The sequence below is a fragment of the Leptinotarsa decemlineata genome, unplaced genomic scaffold, assembly GCF_025532065.1.
Source record: "Leptinotarsa decemlineata unplaced genomic scaffold, Ldec_3_MD MMD2_tig00026363_RagTag_RagTag, whole genome shotgun sequence".
Classification (NCBI taxonomy): domain Eukaryota; kingdom Metazoa; phylum Arthropoda; class Insecta; order Coleoptera; family Chrysomelidae; genus Leptinotarsa; species Leptinotarsa decemlineata.
Window position 1 is genome coordinate 1,117,072 of NW_027412706.1, and position 26,464 is coordinate 1,143,535.

At 34.4% G+C, this 26,464-nt stretch overlaps 1 protein-coding gene across 3 annotated transcripts in view; it reads right to left on the reverse strand.

The window, feature by feature from the left end:
* Positions 1-1,170: 1,170 nt before the first annotated feature.
* Positions 1,171-26,464, reverse strand: part of LOC111507520 (uncharacterized) — a 47,930-nt gene continuing 22,636 nt past the window's right edge. Inside the window, exons 13-21 of one of the 3 annotated variants that reach the window (XM_023162837.2) lie at positions 21,837-22,046; positions 21,013-21,319; positions 15,242-15,277; positions 14,552-14,829; positions 10,522-10,784; positions 8,858-9,044; positions 7,734-7,931; positions 3,836-4,143; positions 1,171-1,545 (exon numbers count right to left, since the gene is read on the reverse strand). In XM_023162837.2, the coding sequence (XP_023018605.2) occupies positions 1,454-1,545; positions 3,836-4,143; positions 7,734-7,931; positions 8,858-9,044; positions 10,522-10,784; positions 14,552-14,829; positions 15,242-15,277; positions 21,013-21,319; positions 21,837-22,046 (1,879 nt within the window). In that variant the 3' untranslated portion in view covers positions 1,171-1,453. Of the gene's footprint in view, positions 1,546-3,835; positions 4,144-7,733; positions 7,932-8,857; positions 9,045-10,521; positions 10,785-14,551; positions 14,830-15,241; positions 15,278-21,012; positions 21,320-21,836; positions 22,047-26,464 lie in introns of those variants that run through there. The other 2 variants (XM_023162838.2, XR_012467987.1) reach the window with 2 other exon arrangements.

Below are 26,464 nucleotides of genomic sequence, written 5' to 3' on the forward strand. Positions count from 1 at the left end.
AAAAAAGTCCTTCTGAAACAGCTACTTTCATATATTTGTTTCGAAAGATTTTTTTTCTTTCGTGTAATTTAATGTTTATATGAAAGTAGTTGTTTCAGGACTTTCTTCCAGTTTGTGTCTGAAAGTTACTCCTTTGCATGATCTACACATCCATGTATAGAGTTACTTATTTTAAAATTGATTACTTCCTTTCTTTGGAATATTCCCACATCTTTTTTGTATCAAGATGGAGTAGTATAAAGCCAAAAATTTTCTTTCCCAAAAATTAATCACTCCTAAAAATATAACCCCTTCAATTCAAATATAATTCTACACAATATCAGTGGATATGATTGTAACTTGTTCGTGAAGGACTAATGTACTAACATAGATTAAGTCGATGTCATCACTCAAAATGAAGAGATTTATCTTTCTTTCATGAAACATATAAACAAATTGGATCAAAATGGACGAATGAAAAAATGTTTTTGGAATTAGGAGATCCATCGATAGTTTCAAATTTATAGCTGCATTTCTTCAAGAATAGTGAGTAATTTGGATGAAAAGTATTTGTTTTTCCGTACAGCTTTTTTTATTCTTCAGATGAATTGAATTTTCAAGTACCTATACCATCGTTGGTGACATTTTATGTTAAACCAAATAAGAAGCAGCACGGTAAAGTGAAACAGCTATGGACTGTGTTCAAATATCGTAAATAGGTGAATATTCTGACGTATACTTGAAATCTGATGTTATTGGTAGAATTCATGAATACGGAAAGTTACTGATGAAGATCTTTAAAGATTTACGTTAGGAAGTAACATTTCAAGGTATCGGTTTTCCATTTATCACACTCAGTAGAATCTCTACTGATCTAGATTTATTTATTTTCAGTTTTAGAAATAAAAAATTCTTCGTGAACAAGCATAGTTATTGGTCCACATGAAACAGGTATGGGATTCCTTGGCTATTCTAACAACGTCTCCACGAGCTCAAAAGAATATACTGCATCTGCTAAATCTTTCGTTTATTGTTTTCGATGTAAATGATTGTGTTGTTAACTTATACTAATTATTGTTCTCGTCAATGTTTCACCTTCAATAAGAACCATGGTTCACTTGGAGTTTTTTCTTGATATTGAGTAATAGTATCTACTATTTGATTTTCAAGAAAAGGTGGGACAAATGCAACTGAATCTTGATATATATTTATTCTTCTCCAAAGAAAATATGTATAACATAAATGATAAATGAAAAAATAAGGTTTGAGTGAAAATGATACCTTGAATACTTTGTAACCTAGTGTCATTAATTTGTTGGATAGAGGTCCAACTCAATCATATATGTATATTATATATGAATATAATGGTTCCAGTCTAGTTTCATCATTAATAGTAGTTTTCTTAGAATCTTCTCTGTTTTTCAATACTCGATGTGCTCGGTGTTTTTCAGATTCGAAATTGAAAATTTCAAATTCAAAACGATAAAAGTGATGCTGGAGGAAGCGTCACTACAGAATGGCCAGACAAAGGTGTTGGTAGACAAGCAAGTCCTCGTACCCATGTTTCTGAAATTAGAAAAGTTTTTGTATTATGTGGTAAATGAAGTATGTGTGAGTCATTTGTCTGTTAAAGTAGGCTTATCATATCAAGTAACGATATTAGGAGATCAGACATAGATTCAGAACGCGAATTAGCGTGTAGTTCAAACGATAATACAATTGAAGGATAATGTCAGGTTGTAATATTTAATTATTAAAGTTGTTAAATTTGAACAAGTGTGTAGCACTCATTAATCAATCATCTTTATAAATTCAGAGAAACATTTTGAGTTTGAATTTTCCTGTTATACAGAGCTGATGTTTTTGGGATAGTTGAAATGAAGTTATGTCAATTACACTAATTGTAAGGATTGAAGGATCATTAACAATTGATGACGTTCAAGAAATCAATAAAAAATAATAAGGAATACTATATAGGTAGATTAAAAGAATACCTACATGTATGATCAAAACATCAAGTGTTTAGGAAGGTATAGCGATTGTACTTCTATTACGTTCTGGAATATAGTCTAAGACTTTTGAGAATTCACTTTTTCTGAAAACACTTTTCTTTCCCTTACCAGAATCGAAATACTGTATCTCAACTCTCGTTTGGCTGAGTAGGAAGATGTAAAACTAATTCTAACGGTTGGAAAATCAAATTTGTGAAGTTGAGATATAATGAGATTTGAGTATATTTTGAATTATCTTCATTATTGTGTTCGCATATCATAAACTATCGAACATCTGAAGAATTTTTTAGAAACGAATGAACTATGAGGTGAAGTAGTCGAAAAGTAGATCCAGCTCACACAAATTTGTATGAGACAAGATTGCTTCCAGTTCGCTGTTTTCACGAGCATTATAAGGGTGGTACCTACGGCAATTGAAAACCCGTTGTCTGCTTTCATGACGAATGTGTTCATGAGACAATTGAAATGGAAGGAAAACAAGAGTTAGATTACTTTCCACGAACATGGACCCAGTACGTGGATGCCATCTATGACACGATTAGCAGTAATGTAAAACGATGTTGTGTCTTGCCTCAACAACAAATCCTCAAATAAAAAGTTCACGTATGTGTTTTCGTGAATTCTAGATTTCTGAGACAGACGAAAACTCAAAATTTATAGTCCTTCAATACGAACCAAAATACACCAACTTACTGGATTACAATTCAACAAAACAACAACAAAAATTGAATATGAAAGGCTTTCAAAACTGCTCGAACACTTCAACACATGTTGGGCAATCCAAAAGACAAGATGACGGGAAAAAGTCGGGAATTTACGAAATAAGCTGTGAGGATTGCGATAAAAAGTATATTGGTAAAACTAAACGGACTAAACAGCTCGCTACGAGGAACATGCTTCAAATATTCGGTTTCATAGACTAGAGGAGTCCTGTATTGCTCAACATTTCATAGAGAACGGCCACAGATTAAGTGGGGAATGTTTAAAATTATTGAAGCCGGTACTTGTTTCAAAAGTTTAGAAATTGAAAAATTTGGAATGATATCTATGAACGGTAATAAAGGTCCCATTCCTAAAATCTATTTGTTCGCACTCTCATGTAATTACAGGAAGGAAATAGGTGGAGATCAGATATCAGTCTAGTAGCAAATATGATTAGGAACATCAACAACATACCCGGAAACTATTTGATGACTCCCATTATGTGGAGTAATCATGCGTCTAAATGCATATAAAAACATTTATAAAGTCGTCAGAATTATACTACTGGAGTTTTTTACCAACACCAAACGTTATTTTAACACCTCGACACGTGTTTTGATAACCAAGTGATCATTTTCAAGAGGAAAATGTTTGATCTTCCTCTTGAAGATGATCACTTGGTGATCGAAACACTTGTCGAGGTGTTAAAATGACGGTTTGGTGTTGGGAAAAACTCCAGTAATATTCATTACTACACCAAAGGTTCCAAACAGTGCATCACAAGTACGTAATCGTCAGAATTAGTGTCAATCTCCTGATGCTGCTAACTTGGTTAGCGAAACGCGCGTCGAGGGACAGTATTTTTGTTCTGGCGAGGGAGTAGTGTTCTCATTAGATTCAGTTGAACCAATTTCACAAAAACTGTATTGAAAAATATTTCAAACTAGAAAAATCTGTATTGAAATTTACATTTTGAAGCATAAACAAATGTAAAAAAAATGAATTGCTGAATCGAAATTTTAAATAGCTTCCATACAAGTATAACTGTACCACTTGTAGAGGTTGATCCGACCGGTAGGACCTATCAAGGGGATTGAAACATCTTATGCACAAAATAGTTTCTAAAAAATAAAACTTCTCACCTCTTTGACTGCAGAAACACTCGGTATTGCTAAGCGCTCTTCCATATATTGTCGTCACTCCCCCGACGATCAGAATCTGAGTACCGAGACTCGAAACGGCGTGCCCGTGTCTAGGAATACTAAGCTCAGTGACAGTTTTCCATTCCAGTTTCTTGTCGTTCCAATAATCTATATTGCCGATGCTCGTCGTGCACGTGTTATTTTCCGTTATTTTTCCCGCTCCGCCGATGATGTATAACTTGTCGTACATGGCGAACATACACGAAAAACATCTCGGAAAACGCAAAGGGAAATTCATCTCTGTCCATCTGAAATATATATAATTTATGTGAAACGTCATTAAATGGTTTGTTGTTTGATGTTTCCGGGATTACTAGCCTAGTGGTTTTCTGATTTTTGAACCTGGCGTTTGGTATGCAAGCTGCCCCAGACATAATATCTGCATTACTGCATTCCTATTCCTAAGCAATGCACTAAAAAATAAATGAAACGTATTTCATATATTCCAAACTCCGCAAAGGAACATTTCTCGCGCGCGCTTGCTTTGTTTGTTTGTGGTGGCGAGTGGGAGAAAACCGGGTTTTCCCTTCCAGTCTTTGGCTCATGTTCTTTGCTCGCGTTAGCGTAAAGTAATTTGTATGAGTTTTTATTAGCGACAGAGGTTACAAGGGCAAGTGTTTAGTGTCAACTCTAATGTTTTACTATGAAACGGCTTTTAACGGACTATTTTGGCAAAAATGAGAGTGTTACCAGCGGCGCAAAGTTAAGTGTATATGTTATATTTATATTCACTTGACACAAACCCTCATATTAATGACGATTAATAATTTTTTTAGATTGGAGAGTGATCGGAAGAAATTGGCTAGTCCTGCTCTTGATGAACCTGGTATCTCAGCCTCAAGCGATAGCCGTACACTAGACAATGTCAACATAGACTGCAGCAGTAAAATGAACATTTCTTTTTACAAAAATAAGCGGCTATCAGGAACAGAGAAATTACATGTTTTGGAAAACTTGTGGGCTCCATCTTCCAACTACAAGTTTCCAGCGACGAGTCATGGAAAGCAGGAGAGGAAGTTTTTGTATTCCTGGTTGCAAAAGTATAAGTAGTTGTCATACTCTCAGATAGAAAACCGGGCTTACTGCACTTATTGCGTACTCTTTGCTCCAACTGAAGTGGGTATGAGATCATCCCAGAAAACAGGCCAGCTTGTCCAAGAAGGATTCAAAAATTGGAAAAAGCTACAGAAAAATTTGTGTCACATTCTCAATTACAATACCACAAACATGCTATGATCGTTCTCAACAATTTGAAAACAGCAATGGAAGGGAAGATGAATCCCATAGACAGATCTTTAGATGTAGGCAAAGCCAATCAGGCGAAAGAAAATGTGGAGAGGTTAAAACCCATAATGGAAACGGTATTTTTTTGTGGACGACAGGGAATAGCTCTTCGAGGCCACAGAGACTATAGAAACTTCAACTAAGATGCAATGCCAGATGGTAATGAGGGGAATTTCAGAGCCTTATTGCGGATGCGTATTGAAGCAGGTGATGAAAAATTAAGAGACCATTTCAAGTCATTTGGTAAAAATGCCACTTATATAAGCTGGAACATCCAGAACCAATAATTGATGCTTGTGACAAAGTAATGAAAAGTCACATAGACAAAAATGTTGAAGATGCTACTTTTTTTATTGTGTTAGCTGATGAGACTACAGATGTGTCGACTCAAGAACATGTTTCATTGCCTGTGAGGTATGTCTCTTATAACACATAGGATGGTTATGAGATTACTGAAAAGTTTTTGCAGTTTGTGCCTCTAGAGTCAACTACTGGCGAGGTACTTGGAGAAACACCGTTGAAAGGGCTTGAAGAGTGCAATCTTGAAATAAAAGATCTGAGAGGACATGGATATGAGAGAGGCAAAATGTTCTCCAGGGAGAAATTGAAACCCTAGCACCAAAAACTAAGAAACAAAAACTCAAAGAGCTATTCCCAACCAGATGGGTTCAAATGCATGATGCTGTCCTCGTCATGGAGGAGCTGTACAACCCTATCATTTCATCCTTAGAAGAAATCAAGTGTTGGGATGATAAGGACACATCTACAGGGGCCGATGTCCTCTTGCCAGCTATATGTCAGTCAGAGTATATTGTAGCTTTAGTATCAGCTGAAAAGCTACTCAGCTACACTTTGATATTGTGTCAAAAGCTACAGTCAAGTGATGCGGATCTCAGGGCTGCTCTGAACTATGCTGACTACGTACTGAGTCTGAAGTCAATAAGGGAAACATTTGATGAAGAGTTTTCAGTCTTGTTTCAAGAGACACAAAAAATGGCCGAATTGAATGAAACTACAATTAGTGTTTCAAGGATTGTTGGGGGGCAGAGACACAGAAGTGATGTCTCAGCCGAAAGCATAGAACACTTTTATAGAATTAACGTATTTATCCCCTGGATTGAAAGTTTTATTTCCTGCATCGAAGAACGTCTCTTAAAGCACAAGGACATTTTGAAAGGATTTCACTGCTTGCTTATCCAGAGAATAGTGAAGAAATTAAAGAGATGAAAGAGGCGTTTTTTAAGTTGATTGAGGTTTATGAAGAAGATTTGGAAAATAAAAAATTAAACGTATTGATGGCAGAAATGGAAGTTTGGCAAGATTTTCTCCAACCAAACAAGGCACATCACGTCAATGAAATTGATTTTCTGAATATTTGTGATGATACAATCTTACCAAACATCAATATCCTACTTAAGATTTTCTTCACTATACCTGTATTGACCAGCACAGCAGAGCGCTCTTCTTCCACTCTTCGGGGAATCAAGACTTACCTAAGAAATACGATGTCTGAGAGTAGGCTAAATGGCTTAAACTATCTTAATATCCACAGGGAAATTCCAGCTAACACAAAGACCAAAAATACTCAATTTTTTTTGTAAGACAGCTGATATAAAAATATTCTGTCAAAATAAAACCTAAAATCTTATTTTATCTGCTGGGTTTTATCATTCATTCCTATAGTCCTCGAAACTTGCATTAAAAGAGCTGAAATAAACTTAAAATAATGCCTCAAATACCGGTTATTCTGAGGAATTTTTAAAAAGTTTTCCGTTGGTTGGCCCAGGGACCCCCGGTCAGCCCCCCCCATAATTATTTTCCTAGTGCGCCAATGGTTACAGTTTTACTACAGTTGCAGACGAAACATCAGATCCAAAAACCAGAACATCACGGCTAATAAACCTGAAAACCTCTAAATAATATCCTCGAATTAAATTGAGTTCGATCTTTCAATAAATTCGAAAAAAATTGCACAAAGCTTTGCTTCAGGACTATAAATAAAAGTTCTATGAGTCTCCAAAAGTTACATTTTTTCAATCTATCTTGTGGTCGCCAAAAAGGGGTAGGTCAACTCTCATTGAGAACGGTCTGAAGTATTTAGGTAGGTACTTCCGATTAGTTCCAGATATATTCGAAAATAATAGCAATTAGCCAATTCCTTTCTAATTCTTTTTCTAACGTTATTTAAGGTTATTTAAGTAAGTATTGAAAATAAACAAAACTCTAGGATTTTGTATGAATATTCATCAAATGTTGATTTCAAACTGTATATGTCTGTAGTATCAAACTGTAGTACAGTTTAAGAATCCCAACACGTGTTTCTCTATACAGTAGCTTCCTCAAGCCTTTTTATATATGTATGGGGGAGTTTGAGGAAGCTTTTGTATCTCGAAACACGTGTTGCGGTTTTGGAAACTGTCCAGCGACAATTTCACAATCGAGTGTAACTTGGATATGTTAAACTTGTTTATATTAGGTAAATATCTCGATTTCATTGCATTGAATTGTAACGGTGATTGAATATTAGGTGTTGGAAATAAAGAAAATGACTTACTGATTGGCTTTGATATCGTAGGTTTCGACTGAATCAAGGATATCAATGCTTTCATTATTTCCCGACGACAGTCCACCTGCAACCCATATATGATTTCTATACTTGATACAAGCAAAACCAGTTCTGGCTTTGATGAGGGGGGCCATATTTTCCCAGTTTCTGCTTTCAAATCTATACCTTTCCACAGTTCTGAGAGCTCTGAAAAATTGTGTATTACATTACTAGAAGTATCAATTCATGTGTCAAGCAAAGAAATCGACGATCAGCAGATAGATCATACAAATTATTTTCTGGTAACAGAAAAAGTCACCTCTCGTTACGATGAACCGACAAGTAGTAAAGGTTACTTCTTTTGTATAGAAACTTTGTCACTGATGTTGATGCTCTATCCGCCTTTTATCGAATCAGAATCATTTAAGAAATGGCGATAATGATTTCTCGCATCAAGGAAAGTGTTTTCAAGATCGGCCGTTTCAAAACCAAGCTACGATATCGATTACCCAATGAGAAATCACATTCTGTCACTTTCTGACTATGTCGGGTCATAGATGCAATAATTGAACGCTTGTGTCCTCAACAAGAACAAGCCTGAGCGATTGCGCCTATAGTTTCGAATCATGGGTGCAATGCTTTGAGTCTGGTGTCATCTTATTGCTTGATAGTGAAACCATCCTCGCTCAGTTTGGATAGTCGTGATTTGAATTTTCTGTCAAGCCCATATATGGATCCTTCAAAAGAGTAGTTGTTATCTCCCTTTCTTATTCACGTGGTTCATGTTCAATATTTGGTGTTGAAACGGAGACTTAGGTATATTTCCTCAAGGATACTCTGCAAAAAAGGCCAGAGGCTATCCCAGTTGGATCCCAATCATGTAGTTTCTCTGATCTTTAATTCCGCATCTTAACATCTATCTGCCTCTGAAAATCAAGTTTTGTAGTGATTTTATTCAGAGTTTGTCTCCAGATGGAACTGTGCTATCGTGCACCGCGAATCGGCTAAGAAGAAATTGAGTAGACTTCGAGGTAGACAATTATCTGAGTTTTGATCTGGAAATATTCTGAGTTCCAATAGATATAAATACTCGTTGTGTGTGAAGAAATCATGAAAGTATGTTACACACTTACTGACACTGTTTTCCTTGTCCACCAATGGCATACAAGCCTAGACTGCAGCATGACATTCCAAAATTTTTCCTTGCCTCCCATAAAGATGTTTCTTTGAACCAAATTCTCCTTACTGGGTCAAAACTCCATACCGAGGCAACTGCTTCCGATTTTTTTGAACTTTCATTTTGGCGAGGATCCCCACCTCCTGAAATATGACGAAAATATTTAGCAGATTTCTAGAAGTGAACTAAAAAAGGGGGTAGAAAAAAAAATGTTTGAAAGACTAGTCATATAGAAAATGTTTGAAATTATAGACACTAATACATCATCAAGAGAACAGTTTTTTGGTTTCAGGAAACACGTAGAACGTATTGAAAGTATGAAAGTTGAATTGTTTAGTAATATTCGTCGATATAAGTGGATCATTTGACTGACTCGATGTATTGGCTGGGACTGGAAGATTACCAATGTAACAATAATTCTCGAAGAAACTAATCAATTTATTTATTATTTCCAAGACAGAAATGTTATTTACGAATGCAAACATTAACAAAACATCAACAAAAGGGTGCCACAAGGATCCGCTATATCGCTACTATTCTGGAACTTGAAACTATGGAACCCAAGTTAGCAAAATTATATGGTGATGACATTGCAATTACAGCCAAAGACAACTCAAGGTCGAATCTAGAAAATAATGCTGAAGCTAGGATAGTGAAAATTAGTACTCTTAGTACTATCCTCATTCAAATTCTGGGACTGATGGTCAACAAATGACGAAAGAAGAGGTATGACAGTTGAGGTTATGATATGTCCCTCTCGAAATAAAGATTGATTTGTTTTTGAATTATTTTAATGGATGGGTCTTTCTATTTCTATTTAATTTCGGTTCCGCACAATGTATATAAAACGGAGTTGAAATCTTATACTTTCTACACAGAGAGCGTTTGTGAATTGAAGGAAAAAACTATTAACCACCAACAACAAACTCAGTTTCGAAGTTATCACAATGCAGGCTTTCTTTTCGAAAGTGTACTCTCGAGAGTGGGACTCTCATTTCTAATACAACTCTTTGTTGAATTTGACAGTCGCTATTTTTCAACCAACAATAAACAAAGCATTAGTGGTCTTGGAGGAGCTGAAAAAATATGTAAGTAGATACATCTTCATAATTGCCAGATTCCACAAATATTATTTACTTTTACAGGGTCTCTAATGTTACTCAGATCGTCTTAATCTTTCGGGTTCGCCCAAGTTACAATTTCTTTATACCTAAAACAATTATATTGAGAGATATCCTGTGGTTGATGAGAAATTACCTCATTCAAGTTTTTGTTGAGAGAAAAAATAAATGAATGTGAATCAAAATAAATCTCAAATGCTACAAAACAAAAACCTTCTTTTACTATGTATGCATAACATAACTAACATAACAATAAGAAATAAAATGAACTGTTGCTATAGAACTATTCGAAAAATCTATCTCAGTGAAAATCATCCCAAACAAGATTGTAGAAACAGAAATGTAAACGGAGAACTTCGAGAAGACTTTTAGTTGGATACAAGAAAGGGCAGCGATAGTAAGCATAGTGAACCAAAAAAATAATTGTGTATTGGCGTAGCGATATTATTACTTATCATTGCGTTGGCGACTTCAAATTTGAAAATTTCAGCGATCTTACCAACAATGAATACTCTTCCTTTGTAGAACGCAGCACAATGATGATGTCTAGGTTCCGGTAGTTCTCCTACAAATTCCCATGTGTTATCGCTGTAAACGTATTGAAAAATATCTTTTCCCGTATTCCTTCCAGCTCCATAATCGCTATGGGGATCGATTCCACCGATTACCAAGACCGTTTCACGATTCTTTTGAAAAAGAGAATGCTTCACCAGAATGCTCTGTACTGTCCGCAATGTACGAGTATTTTCATTGAGTACAGTCCTGTAAGTAACAAATGAAAACACGGGTGGATGCAAGATCTATTTGATACAAAAAAAGACAGAAAGAAATTATTTATCCAACTTTTGTATAATCATTACCATTGTAGTAGCTTGAAAATTTGCACACCAAAATAAGAGGTATTATAAACGATCAATATTGTTTGAAGAAATCCAGAAACAGGCTTGATAACATTGTATCTGAAGAAAGGTGAAACTGATACCTTTGGCAAATAAAAAACCCAAAACAAGCACTGTTCCCAACCTAACATAACCTAACTTTATTCCCGAAAAAAGTAGATTCCACTTTTTTCATTGGTGATAAAATGATAGCATATCAAGAGTTCTATTAAAATATTTCGACTAGAAAGCCAAAGCCAGTCTAATAATAAAGTACTCTTAGAAAGAGGTGGATTCAACTTTTCTCATTGGTAAGAATGATATCTTGAAGGGAAAGATGAAAGTGTGAAGTTCCATCGAAATATTTCGATGGGGAGGTCTTCCCCCTATAAGGGTGAGTGCATTTTTATGTATCGTGGCATCAATACCAATATGAGTTTCTCAAACGAGGTCCTATTTATGTGGTCGTCTGTTATTGGTTATCAGAAAATTTGGACTCCGGAGGAATGCACCACATGAAGAAGTAGACCTACAGTTCCTGATTATATTCGAGAATTCCGATTTTTACAGCGAAAATTGCGAGTATTAGGACGGAATAACATTTCTCCGAAATTCATCTCGGAAATTCCGACTTTTGACTTGGAATAGGAAATGTGAGATCAATATGAACTGCATCATATTGAGTAGGTGATAAGGTTAGGTGATTAGGTTGTGTTATATGAGATAACGTCTTCATTTCAAGTTTAATTTCAGAATTTTTGAGTTGAAAGTCTGAGTTTTAAATCGGAATTTTAGAATGCAGAATAAGAAATTTGAGATAGTAGTTATAATTTCCGAGTTCCATCTCGAAAAAGAAAAAAAATCAAATTAAGTGTGCACCGCTCAATTTCGTTACAACTGTGAGCATAGGCTTTCACAGCTGGTGTCACTATTAGAGAGAACAAAATCCAGGCCGAATAGAATTTGTAGTACCAAAAGTTGTGTCTGCTACTGCGACAGACATCTTCAGTGGGAGGATATAACCTTCGCCCTTGCAATCAACGCATATACCACTGATGATGTCTCTCGCAGCAGTAGAACAAACGTTGGGTACTACAAGTTCCATTCGATCACGGCTTACCAGCCCGAATTATTGTGAGGAAGTTTGAAAACAGTACTTTTTCAGATCTGTGGATAAGAAGAAGAAAAACAGTGGAATGAGTCGCTACTTGATCTAAAACCATAAGAATGTTCATGAGGTTATATCAAAGTCAAAGTCAAAATATGCTTTATTGTCTGAAGATTAACATCTTATTTACAAAACTTGGTTAAAATAATTCGAGAAATAAATTCACACATTGTAGCTATCGCTATACTTGTCAAGTTATAATTATTCGAGTAATGTTCTCGAAAACTATACACTATAAAATAATATACATTGGCAGGTAGTTGTTGAATGAAATTTCAGGTAGTTATTGAACATATGTACAAAGAACAAAAAAATAACAAAAAAAAAATAGTATTTACATAGCACAATACATCACTTGCACGAATATAGCCAATAAGAGTTTATTTGGAAAATTGCACCCCAGAAAGGAATTCCATATCGTAGATGAGATTCTATGAGAGAGTGATATGTTATATACTTTGGCAGCAGCAAATCCCAATTCATAAGATGTCAGCCTCACAGTATAAGACCCTGAGGATAACTTTGATTTGTGACTCTTGATATGGTCTTCAAATTACAAATCACTGTCAATAGATGTGTGGAATTGTTGAATTGTTGTGGAATTGGCCGCGTTGGTAGTGCGCCCGACTCACGATCGGAAGATCGTGGGTTCGATTCCCGCCTCGACCAGATATTTTTCTCGAGAGAATTTATCTGGTTGAAGCTGGAATGATTCTGCAACCGTGTTAGGAATCACACGTTAAAAGGTAAGACCTCGTTAGTCCTTAGCTCGCACAAGTTCTCAACTTTTGAGAGTTGTCGTTCGTATGGGGGCGACAGCTGATTAACGGAAAAACAGATTTTGAACAGATTTTTTTGAACAGATAGTCCCAGAAATTTGGTTGATGGTTTATTCTCAACAAACATATTATCAATTTGTAAATTGCTGATGGAACATTTGAACATTTGAATTACGTTAATTTTAGAGATATTAAAACTGAGAAGATTTGCGTCACACCATCTTTTTATATTGCTAATATCATGATACTGTAACGAATTGAAGAATTAACTGTCTTAAACAAATTTATTTTAACAATACTTCACTATCACAACTAATTTATTTACACCACTCAGTAACTAACGCTTAATTTATCTTCACCGTTTGTTAACCGCTCGATTCGCTTTCTTGGTACAGACTACTCTTCGGGACGATTAGCGACGTTTTTATATTGTCAACGAACGTTCCGGATCCCTCTGCGGTTTTCGGGACTCATCCGCATCCTTCCCGCTCTTTCGCGGTATTCCGTCATGCGTCATGCGTCGGTCAGGGCCGGCTTCAGATTCATTACAATACATTACTGTTTGAAGTTCAGCGGAATTTTGATCATGCCATAAAATTGTAGTGTCGTCAGCGAATAGTGTGAACTCTCCTTTAATATCAATAGATGTCAGATCATTTATATTCAAAAGAAATAATAGTGGACCTAGGACTGAGCCTTGTGGAACTCCACAGTTTATTTTTCCTTCCTCAGAATAATTAGTCGTTTTAACAATTTGACTACGCTCAGATAAATAAGATTCAAACCAATTGAGACTTACACCTCTTACACCATACTGTTGTAATTTCCGAAGCAGTGTACCATGACTAACACAGTCAAACGCTTTCGATATGTCGCAGAATACAGCAGCTGCAATCTCTCCATCATTTAATTTGTTATATAGACTGTACAATAATGAAAAAATGGCATCATGAGTGTTTTTCTACTCTGGAATCCAAACTGACATTTGTTTAATATCTGGTTTCTCTCGAGAAAATCAAGTAGTCTTCTCTTGACTGATTTTTCTATAATCTTTGCAAGTGTTGTTATGAAAGAGATAGGTCGGAAGTTAGAAGAGATGCCAATATCTCCACCTTTATGGAGAGGAATAACAATAGACATTTTGAGAAAATTTGGAAAAACTCCTTCATATGAGATATTTATTATGTCAACTAGTACTGATAAAGCATTGTCTGGTAGATTTCGTCAATTTCTGAAGTGTGTATATAATTCACAGTCTACTAACAATATTGAATAACAACACCTACCTAGTAGCTGAATAAATACGTTATTCCATTTGATTATTTTTGTTTGGTCTATTCTCTATGTATTCTTTCCTTAAAATTATAGTAAAGTATAGATAACCTTCTCTTTAAGTGTTTAAAATACTATTTGTCCTGTTGTCGCTGTTTGAAATTAAAAAACAAATAGGATGTTTCATTCACAAAACCCACTGATGAAGTCTTTACTTGCAAGTAGGTCACACTGTATATTGAATTATTATTTGAAAAAACTGTTAGTAAAAAGTCGTTATTTTGAGAATTTTTACTAATATTGTTTATTCAGGAAACAATGAATTTAATAGACCCACTGTATATTCTATTAAATTTTCTATATGGAAATGATTTGAACAGTTAAGGCATTCAAGAAAATGGTGCAAACTAATTTCTTGAAAAATAAACTCACATTATTTGTGGTTGAACTATTCTGTTCTTGGAGAACATACCCAGTACTTTTTCTCTTTTGGATTTTTTGTCACAATCATTTTTCTTCATTTTCTTGTGAGCTTCCGAAGTTAGTAGTTTTGAAATCTGTCTTTGCCTGAATCTTCTGTAAGCTTTTTGTATTACTGTCGCAGCCTCTGGTCGTGTCATCCACTTCTTTGGTTTTCTCTGATAAGTAGGAAAATATTGTGTTTTCTGGCAGCACTGATCTTGCGAAGTCGAAGTAGTGTCTCCAGATTCCTATGAAATTATTGTTTCAAAGACAACTTTCAAGCAGAATATAAGTAGAAGAGAATAGGAGACCGAAGAAATTGATGTATAAATATTTTCAGAAAGGAATCTGGAGTTCATAACAATCATGCAACTATTCATTAATGTTTTTCTGAGGCACCACTTTCCACAAATGTGTTCAAAAAAGTCAACAAAAGGTAAGTTTTCTGCACTGTAAGGGCATCTCAATTTATATTAGTAATCAAAGATTTATTGATGACAGCAGTCGATGGAAATGATGCTAATAATTTAACATCAGAAGTGGGATAAGAGGAAAATCTTCCCTGATATTTAAATTGACGGAATTAATGTTTTCAGTAAACAATGCATTGTTTTACCTTTTGCTGCTTTATTTGTTGATGCACTTACGTGCGATCCTTACCGATTGTTGAAGCTGTCTTTGAAGCAATTCACCTACCTAGTAAAATAATTGAATTAATATTAGTGTACTTCTGAGGTATCTTGACTCACCTTTTCCTCTATGTCGTTCATCTTTGGATTTATTCGAAACTGATGAGTGGCCATACAACTACATACTTCTTCAAATACTCGTATATAATTTTGAGAATTCAATCATTAGACAATCAAATTGGAATGTATGGCCACTTACAACTTGATTCTTGACAATATTAGTATGACATTCAAGAAAAGGTAAACCGAGTTCAGAGGAACACTCGGGATAATTTATACAAATTGTTACATACAATTCGGCCCTTCACTATGTGGTTGGCAGAATCAAAAGATCATTGAACAACAAAGAACCTACCCTGGGTATATTCATGGATATTAAGGGAGCTTTCGATAAAACAATCTTTCCAACAATTACCCAGCAAATAAATCCAAGGAATCTACCTTTGATAGCAGAAGAATGGATACTCAAGATGTTGTCTAGTAGAGCAATAAGTGTCAATGTAGAAGACATCACAGTGAAAGGATTGGTCATGAAGCGATGCCCACCGGAAGGGGTCTTAACACCCCTTCTTTATAAGGTAGTTCTGGATATCCTGACTAATCACCTCAACAATAATGGATTGTACACAATTACATATGCAGATGACAGTTATTTTACAGACCGGCAAATTAGTGAACACACTGTGCTATAGAGCGTAGGATGGGCTCAAATTAATAGAACCATGGTCTAAGGAACAGTCACTGTCTATCAATCACAAGAAAACGGAGATGGTATTTTTCACCACGAAAAGGAGTTTATCGGGCTTACGAAATCTGGCAAACCAAACTTCTCTGAAGAGGTGGAATGCCGTGGTACTACCCTCGACAGGAAGCTAACATGGAACTCTCACCTACAGCGTAGAGCAAAAAGAGCATATGTGGCTTATGAGCAATGTCGGAGGTCGCTGTGTGGTCACCTGGATCTACACTGCAATAATAAGACCTATGTTAACGTACGGAGCCATTGCATGGAGACCAAAAGTTCTACAAGCAACGGCCATCCACAAATTACATCAAATACATCGATTGGCTTGTTTAAATATCACAGGAGGCATGAGAATAACACCAACCGCGGCAATGGAATTATTACTGGTCTGACCCCTCTGGACCTGTACGTTAAGGAGGTTGCGTTATTGGTCATGCTACGATTACGCACGGCTGGTGTAAACCTCAAAGTAGGAATGGGTCAATTGAGGCTGAGCCTATGGCGAGAAGCGCTTACTGCGTAAGTTCTGCTACAGGTAGCCAGTGATGTAATTGAACCCATGTTTGTGTTTAATAAACCCTACAAAATACAAATAAAACAGAACACAGAGTCAGATGCTACAAATGCAATACGCAGATATACAGACGGCTCAAAAACCAAAGGAGGCTCAGGATAAGGAGTTTACTCCGGATTATTAAGCCTAAGGATTAAGTGGGGAATGGGAAAAAATACTAGCGTGGTTCAAACAGAAGTGGCAGGTATCTCAATCGCCACAAAATAAATAACCATGAAAGGAATTTCTGGCAAAAATATAACAATCTGCACTGATTATAGACAAGCCCTATTAGCCTTGAACAGACAAGATGTTACCTCAGGGCTGGTAACATAATTCCACCAAGAGTTAGCCAAAGCCTTGAATGATAACGACAGGGGTAAAGGTAATCGTATTGCCGACTCTTCAGCTAAGGAAGCGGCTGGTCTAAAAATTTTAGGACCTAGCGACACCTACGGCCTGATGACTTCGACAATTGTGGAACTAATCAAACGCCACACCCATGCTCAATCTCCAAAGAGATGGGATGGAAGCAAATGATGCAGTCTTGCCAGGATTATCTTGGGCGACCATGGGAAGCTGGCGCCCAAGATGATCCTGTCCGAAGTTATCGTCAATAAGAGTATGTGTTCGGCGAGTCTTGGCCTACACCTGCCGATATAAAGGAGATGTCTCCTAGTAACCTGTCCACCTTCCTGGAAAGGATAGGATGGACGATGACCTAGGAGGACAACTCCTCGGAAGGATATACATTGGGTCACATGTGGCCTAAGTGCTGTGGGCCTACACTCACCCTCCCTACTCTGTAGAGTAGGGAGGGTGAGTAAAGGCATAAGTAAAGGCAGAAAATTAGACAGCTTCACGATTTACAAGTTTATGACTAGGTATACTATTTATGAAGTTATTAGTTCGTGACCAATTTTGGATGATTGTTGTCGAAATAATAACTAATTTATGACCCAAAAATACATATGCTTATGTTCTTGTACCGGGTGTCTGAAAAGTTTGAGTAGGGGCAAATATCTTCGAAGTTAGTGACAGTGCAAAAACGAAATTTTGACAGGCAGATATGTACAAAAAAATCTACTTTTTTACGTATTCAAACTTGTAGGGGAGGCACAGGGGGTCTCGAGTGAAACCCTATTGTTATGTAGCTCGGTTTAACGGACATTTACGCCCAAACTAGAGTTTTCTACAGTAATCCGTTTTTTATCATTAGGGAAGATTAATAATAAATATAAGGCGGGGAAAAGAGTTTTATTTCATTTCATAAGAGTGCAGAATGATTACTACTAACTTCTTGACAATAAAATACTCTACTTCCAAATTCCACCCTTCATTCGTCAGAATTTCAGATGTTATAGTAGTGCACATATCTGATTCGTTATCGTAGTTCTTGCGAGTTTACTGGTCTGTTTGAAAATACCCGCTCCTTCCAATAACTCCACAGGAAGCCAATGGAAGCGAGGTCAGGAGACCTTGGTGGCCATTTAATATGCCTACTACACCCAACTCAACGACCAGTAAATTTCTCATCTACGAATTCCCATACAGGAACATGAAATCATCCTGCTAAAAAATTGAATCTTGGACGAAAGCACTATTTACAGTTACAGCAGCTACAATACCGGTGTGATAGCTTTTTCTGAAAGTTTTTTTTTCATTTTTTCTTATTTATTGGTTATATATACCATATATATATATATATATATATATATATATATATATATATATGGGCTACATATAGTCAATTCACATTTGGAATTGACAATTTGAAAATAGTGTATTTTAAGAAAATTTAAAATATATTATTGAATGAAAGTATCTAATTAGCTGGTATAAAATCTTTAGATACTAAAAAATATATTCGACAACAGAAAAGTTTTGAGATATTTTTTGAATTAGAAGTCAGTAGTTTTCTTTTTACTTGATTCCGGGAGCTTATTGTAAGTCCTCACTCCCTTAGAATTACATTAAAATTCTTTCGATGTGTTTTTATATGGTGGGTAAATCTCGTTGATTCTGTGTGATCATTACTATGAATGCTTATGCTTTTTTTATTTTTAAATATGTAACAAGATATTCCTAGAATATACAGGCAAGAGAAAAAATATTTTCAGATTGGCAAATAATGATCTACATGATTCTCTCCGACTTTTATTTGAATATGTTCTAATGCATTTTTTCTACAGTACAAACAATTTCTGAGCTGCTGATGCTGGAAGTCGTGAGTGAATTTCAGCTTGATAAAAAATTGCAAGTTTTAGCGTCTGGTAAAGTACATGTCGATAAAAAATTACCAATTACCGTATCACCTATAATTCCTTTCCATACGTTTATTTTCTCAGGATATTATTTATGGTGTTTTTCAATCCATTCGATGCCTTCAGTTTTGGCAGTTGTGTTCAATAAAATAGAACCATTAGTGAAACATATTCGATAGAGGTAGTTGGATTGTGTGGAAATCAAACGTTCCATTGTTTTACAATAGTGAAACCTCCGATCTGAATCATATTCATTTAGTTTCTGTGGAAGATTTATTTTGAAGAAATGAAATTTATGCTGCTTTGAAATTTCAAGTCCGTACTTAGAGCGGCAGATATTGTGCGAACTGATCGCTTGGGTTGAACAGCAATGGAACCCAAAACTTGAATTTGCAGCTCCTTGGCGAACAGATCTTGGAGCGTCTGTTACGCCAAACATTCGTAACTAGGAGAAACTTCTATCTGGGATAACTTCATTAAACATTAAACATCAAACAATCTTGCGATAACTTCGGTTAGCTTGCCCATAAAATAAAATTGTTTGAGCGAGCCATATCGAAATGATTAAAATCAGAAAATTTACCAATGCCTTTCTAATGTCAATGTCAAATAAAACTGAATCAACAGGTACGGCTAGAAATAAAATTCGCAAAAGGTGACAAAAGGCCTTCAAAATGAGCTACATATCGATTTAGGGATTCATTTAGGATTTTGGTTCCTGATGTCCCCCCTGCAAGAGCGAAAAAGTTACAAATGCGTAGAAAAGTAGATTTATTCTTCACATGTACTTGACAAAATTTTGTTTTCTATCTTCACCGACTTCGGAGGTATTAGCTCGTACTAGGACTTTTCGAACACCTGGTATTATTTATGTATATGTATGATGAATTCAAACAGAATATCAGACTGAAAATGACACTGAAACTCGAGATGAATTATGTATAAATAATATAATACCATCCATCCAGGCTTTAAATTTTATTTTCATTCTGAGAAATACTAATTTACAAGATACTACTGAAATTTTTATGTCAGTAGATGTTTTCTCCTTCTACTAAATTTCTTTACCGGAATTTAGGCATTCATTTTTATTTTCTCATTTTATTTCAATTTAATATTTTTAATTGATACATTTTTTGTTTTTTTTTTGAATGAACCCTGTTTATTGAACAAAAATTCAATACATGCAAATAGACAAAATCAATAATATATAATTTAAAATCTGTCAAGTTTGTTTCTATACGGTGATTTGAGTGTGAATAGGTAAATACGTATTTAAATTGAAAAACAATGAAAAGAGAAAAACATACATGAAGGAGCTTTCAAAATATCCGACTACAAATTTAAATAGTTTCTCACCAACTCTATCAATCAGATTTGGTTACTAATTAGTGGAGAGTTTATGAAGCTTCTGCTTTTACAAAATCTATGACGTTCATTTATTTTTTTTAAAGTATTTTGTTGCCTTATCCAGTTTCAATGAATCTAGTTTTTGAGCTGCTACAATTTTTTGACAGTAAAAACAAAGAAAAATTATTACAGGTCCCAGTTATTTTCTGGCCACTAGTTTTCATTTCAACTAGCCTTTCTCTTTCCAATTTCTCCATTTGAAGAAAAGTGTTTTATGAAAAAATAAAAGTGGAGTAAAAAAATAAAAAAAAGAAGTAATGTTTCCATATTGCAAAGGAAATTATTCCCTCTTTTCAATGTCAGTTGAAAAATTGATTTCTATCACTTTCCATTTTGTGCTCTAGGATAATTCAGACTAAGTTTTTTCTATATGAAACTAGATTGGATGGGTTAGATAAGTTAGATACACATCGCTTCTTGTGATTTTGATATCTGAACAGAAATGTTCTAGTATGAACATTCAATCATAAAAATGGAAATTGAATTCTTGATTGATCGAAAATAAAGAAAGAGATCAAAATTACACAGTTTAAAAAAACATCGTTCGTGATTCTTCGAAGATTCTGAAGATGAGTTATGTGCCATCATTTTGAAAGACATTGCCTTATATGATTGTGATGATCATTGAAACTTTCGATAGTTGAAAGTATTTTTATGTCATACAAAAAATACATTTCAAATTGAAATCCTATTTTGAACAGGTAACTATAATTTAGCAAACACTATGGGTTTGATTTATCGTCCTTTTTATGTCCGTAAGGCATACTTACCTTTTTTTTAGATAAGAATTCTTCCATTGTCGGCACTCTTGGCGAGCTTTTCTCTACAGGCAGAGGATTTCTTCTTGGTGGTTCCCTATATTCTGGTTTTTCGTTGGTAACTATTTTTGGCTTGTTCTTCTCTATCAACTGATTCCTTCTGTACTGGTCTAGATAGATGAGAAACTCCCTGTATGTGAAGTAAGTTTTATCGGATCCGCTCCAATTGCGTGGAGGCGGTTCTTGGAGGCCTAGTACAGCATTCCAATGTTGAAAGTCGTCGTTTTCTTGGCCATACCAATATTTGATGATAACGTATCTAAAGTAATGAAATAATGTTAGGTCAAATTTTAGCTCCAGGTTAAATGAAGTATCAGTTTGAAAATTTTCCACATATGATAGTTTCCTCGAAGGAAATAATATTCAACATAGAAACGACATATCAAAATCATCGAGAGAACGATTTCAAAGAATATTTCCAATCCTCGCAGTTCAATACTTTAATGGTGTATGGTTTCAGTTGATTTTTTCGAATGGAGGATTTCAGTTCTTAACGCCGGAAGGCGATTGAACGATTTGTATAAAATTTGTAATTCCGTTTCACTTATAGTGCTGTTCAGTAACAACTGCTTTCAAAATGGAGAAGTTCAACTACGTAAGAAGGGTGTTTTTTTAAAGAAATAAATACAAATGTTGATGTCACAGGCATGTTTTTCATTTTGGAGAAAGATTTTTCTGAACTGAACATTTGACAAATAAGTTTGAATGAGTGAAAAAATTTAATTTTTTAACGATCAAGTATAAAATAGATATTTTAGTAACATGAAATAACGTACGCTAATCCATCATCGATCATTTTGCAAATTCTCGGATCTTTAGCTAATTCCATGAAGTCTGGGTTTTCTGGATTCCTTTTGATATCGACTAATTGCCAAGGAGCTATGTTACCAAATCTCACACATTCCAGGATTTCGTATTTATATACGTCTCTATTAATCCAGTCATGTTTTAGCCATCTAACAGCCGACATGAATATTTCCATTTCACTGAAAACAGAAATTGTATGCTGATAATACCGTCATGTATTTTATAACAAGTAATAGATCAGCCATGAAAAGCGATTTGAGGATTGACTTTCAGTTGAAGACAATGTTTCGAGAGTGAACTACGATAGCAAAGAAATATCCAATTTTTCTGAAACCTGTAAAATATCCACGAGGTTGGTGGATGTTGTACTATTTTTGTGCGACGAATTTTTTTACGTCGGAAGAAAACCAACTGAGAGAATAGAGTCAAGTTCCATATTTTTATCAAATGTATAATGGCAATGTTGAATGCATGTATTATTAAACATAATTGCTTACTTATCAGCTGAACTTATACGTTTACTGTACATACGTACATTCGATTATCGATTTTTTAATTTCAACATGTTTAGTTTGTTGGTGAGAGGTGTAACAGTTAGAAGTATTTTGCGTGTTCGACGAAATTTTGTGTAAAAAATGAAATTAAGTGCTCAAAAATACTTGAAATGTTGACAGTGGCATAGAGCGCCACCGTATTCACCAGATTTGCCCCCTGCGACTTTTTCCTATTCCCAAGATTGAAGAGACCCATGGTTGGACGACGTTTTGAGACGATTGAGGAGATACAAACCGAATCGCTGAGAGAGGTTAAGAACGTACCAAAAAAGTGTATATCAAACTTTTTCTCGAATTGGTAGAATAACGCTGGTACAAGTGCATTATATCTGAGGGAGACCACTTTGAAGGGAATAAAATAGAAATTTATGGAACGCCGTTTTAGTTTTTATTGTCACAAATATTCATTCCTCAATTTACTCAACTAACAATTTATTTGTTTGAATTTAATTGATTCATGCATTTGTTCGACACATTAAAAATGATTGTTCGCAAAATGTGTTCTATTTTGAATGACACTTGATTTAAAATGTTACATGAATAAAATTGTTATTTGAATAAAAAAGACTAATGAAATTACTTGAAGCTTTTATTGATTTCGAAGAAAAATATTGTTTCAGAGTATTGGAAAATGGAACGCTAATTTACTATATATTATGCTGAAAAATAATCTATATACATATAGTTCAATTCAGCAATGAACAAACATTTTTATTCAACAATCAATGGAATGTATTATTCGAGTAAATTTAACAAACGTTTCAATTCCGCATATAATTTTGACCTTTGAATAAAATGTTAGTTATTTATATGACTGTTGAATTATAATGAAACTAAAAATTCACTTCCTAAAAGTAAGTTTGGGAATAAAATTTCAATGAATATATTTGAATGACTGTCAAAGATTTCCCATGAAATATTGTTGGTAATAAAAATAGACTTTCGTTTGTCTGAAAATATAGAAAATTAACTTTCCATACTAAATATTTTTCTATGAATGATAAAGATTGTTATATTTCAATTTTATTGAAAGTGTTGAATATTTCCAACATTCACTTTAATGCATTCAATTTAAAATTTGGTTACAACTTTTGTGCAAAACATTCTCAAGCAAGTATCACTTTATTTCATCAATCTTTTTAAAAAAGCTAATTTCTGACAAAGAATTAAATATTTTGATGATTTAAAATGTTTGTTGTATTTGAAAGATACATTTAAAAGATTGTTGATACTTTTAATTCGGCGCCGGTATCGAGCGGATTTATCAAGAACCTAAAGTGTTATAAATGGCAACATGCTAGTTCATTTATAGTACGACAAAATGCCGTTCAACCGTGGCGCCGAATAAAAATTGTCAACAATCAATTTAATTCATATATCTCTGAAATTCAACAAACAAAATAATTCAGATCATTTCAAAGGAATATGAATAAAAAGTAAAACGGCGTGGCACGCCCTTTTACTTTCTATTGGTATTTTGTAAAAATGAATTGTTTTGACTGTTGCATTTAGGTGATACATGAATTGAATTGATTGATCATTTTTATTCGTCGCTGCGGTCGAACGGATTATTACCGTACTATGACCAACGCCATACATATATGCAGTTGAGTAGTTCCATAAAAATACGCCCGACGTCAGCGCCGAATAAAAATTATCAACAATCAATTTAATTCATGTATCACTGAAATTCAACAAAACATGATAATAATAAAAAGTAAAACTGCGTGCCACGCAGTTTTACTTTTTATTATTATTCCTTTGGAAAGAATTTAATTGATTTGTTTGTTGCACTTCAGTGATGCATGAATTGAATTGATTGTTGATAATTTTTATTCGGCGCTGCGGTCGGACGGAATATTGTGTTACTATCACTAGACTATCATGTTGCCAGATTTAAAAATTCAGCTTCTGCAAGAATCCGTTCGACGCTAGCGCCGAATTGAAATTATCAACAATCGTTTTAAATCATGTAACTATAATTATCAACAAACAATTTTATTCATGTTTCACAAAAATTGTAGTAAATTATTCGATAGTTACAAAAAAAGTATATATGACAAACATTTACTTCCAAAAATTTCAAACAATGAATCTATATTATAACTGTTCGCAACTTTTCATCAAACAAATTAATTCATGTAACATTTCAAATCAAGTATTATTTAAAATAGAACAAATTTTGCGAACAATCGTTTTTAATGTGTCGAACAAATGCATGAATCAATTAAATTCAAACAAATAAATTGTTAGTTGAATAAATTGAGGAATGAATATTTGTGACAATAAAAAGTAAAACGGCGTTCCATAGAAATTGATAAATAAATGAATATTTTTTGAGAAAAATGAAAATTCATCTCATTTTTTGAATAGACAGCGTATATGTGCATTAATTTTAGCGTTATTTGAGTCAATTACTATTCTAGCAGATACACTTTAGTATCTTGGAATTAGGTTTGATACACAATCAAAGGCTGTAGAGCAGAGGTTCTCAAACGTATTTTGTCTACCGCCCACTTCGAGAATTAATTATTTTCTAGCAACCCCCAAATTTTTTTACTTTACTACACGTCTTAAGAATCACAATCGCAGTCTTCATTTTTATAATTAAATTATGTATGTCATGTGAAAATAAGACTTCCTGATGAAGGTGATGTAAAACACCATTTTGTAATATTAGGAAAACTTTTATTCATGTTATCAAAACAAACATTTCAATTTGAATTTTAAAACTTATCTAATGTGAAGGATGAGTTTGATGATTTTCAAAAGTTTGTTAATATCAAGTCCGAATTTACTCAAAAACAGCCGTAAGTCATCGCGTTCGGTAATCTGCAACCGATGTCTCTTTTTAGTTAGCAACGTTGCCACAGCACTAAATTTACGTTCACACAAATACGATGATGGAAATGCTATCAAAAATCGTTGAACGATGGACCACAATCCAAAGTACAATGAGGAATGTTCTTCCTGACGAAAATCAAGTAGTTTTCATAAAAGAGCTCTAAAACAACGCATTTTAAACTTATCATTTCAACCTTTTTCTTTGAAAAATTATTTAAATGCTTGAAAAAGAGGAATGAAATAATGCATTCAACATTTAAAGGGATTCGTTTCTATTTCACCATTTGGCAACATCGGTTATAGCTAATAAAGGACAATGAATCTGTTACAAAGATGACATATCTATATATCTCTACATAAATAAATAACAAAACAACTGTTGTTTATGTGGCTTTTGGAGATGGTATTGGACTATAATTTATAGTTTGCCTTAATTGTTGATTTATAAAGATAATTTTCCTTTTTTAAAGTAGAATATCTAGGTAAGTATACATTATTTCAACTTGATATAGGCACTGTTGCCAATACGTGAATTAGAAACAAATCCCTTTAAAAATTAAAACCCAACATTTGAAACATCAATTTGAATACTTTTCGAAGTGAATTTGAGAGACTCATGAATAAACACAAAATTTATTTTGGTAAAACTTGCATTTGCTGTAATAACCCAAATTGAGAAACATTCCCCATTGCGAGATTGGCTTCTTCGTTCGTTATCAGTTCTATGAGTTCTTCTTCCAGCTGGGGTGATCCTGCTGTGTTGACATTTGAAAAAGGATCCAACATCCAGTCCAGTATTTCCAATTTTTAAATGTCCTAGAATCGTTCTGCGAGATCACTGTGGAGGTTCTCCAAATGTTGGCAGTAAACAAGCAAGTCGAAGGATACTACTGACAAATTAGGGCAATTGCGAAACTCACGTCTGCCGATATTATTCTTGTATAAGAGCAATTTGGCTAAGAAGCAGCAATGACATTTTTAGTTTTAATCAAATTCAAGTCGTCACCTTGAAGGTGGAGATTGACATCATTAAATAATTTATACAGGTCTGTCAAGTAGGAAATATTATTCTTTGAAATGATAAGGTTGTTTTGCAATTATTTGTCTTTGTTTTCCAAGAACTCTATTATAGAGTCATATAGATTGTAAAATCGAGTCAGACAGTTACCTCTTGATAACCAAACACTTCTGTGTGAAAT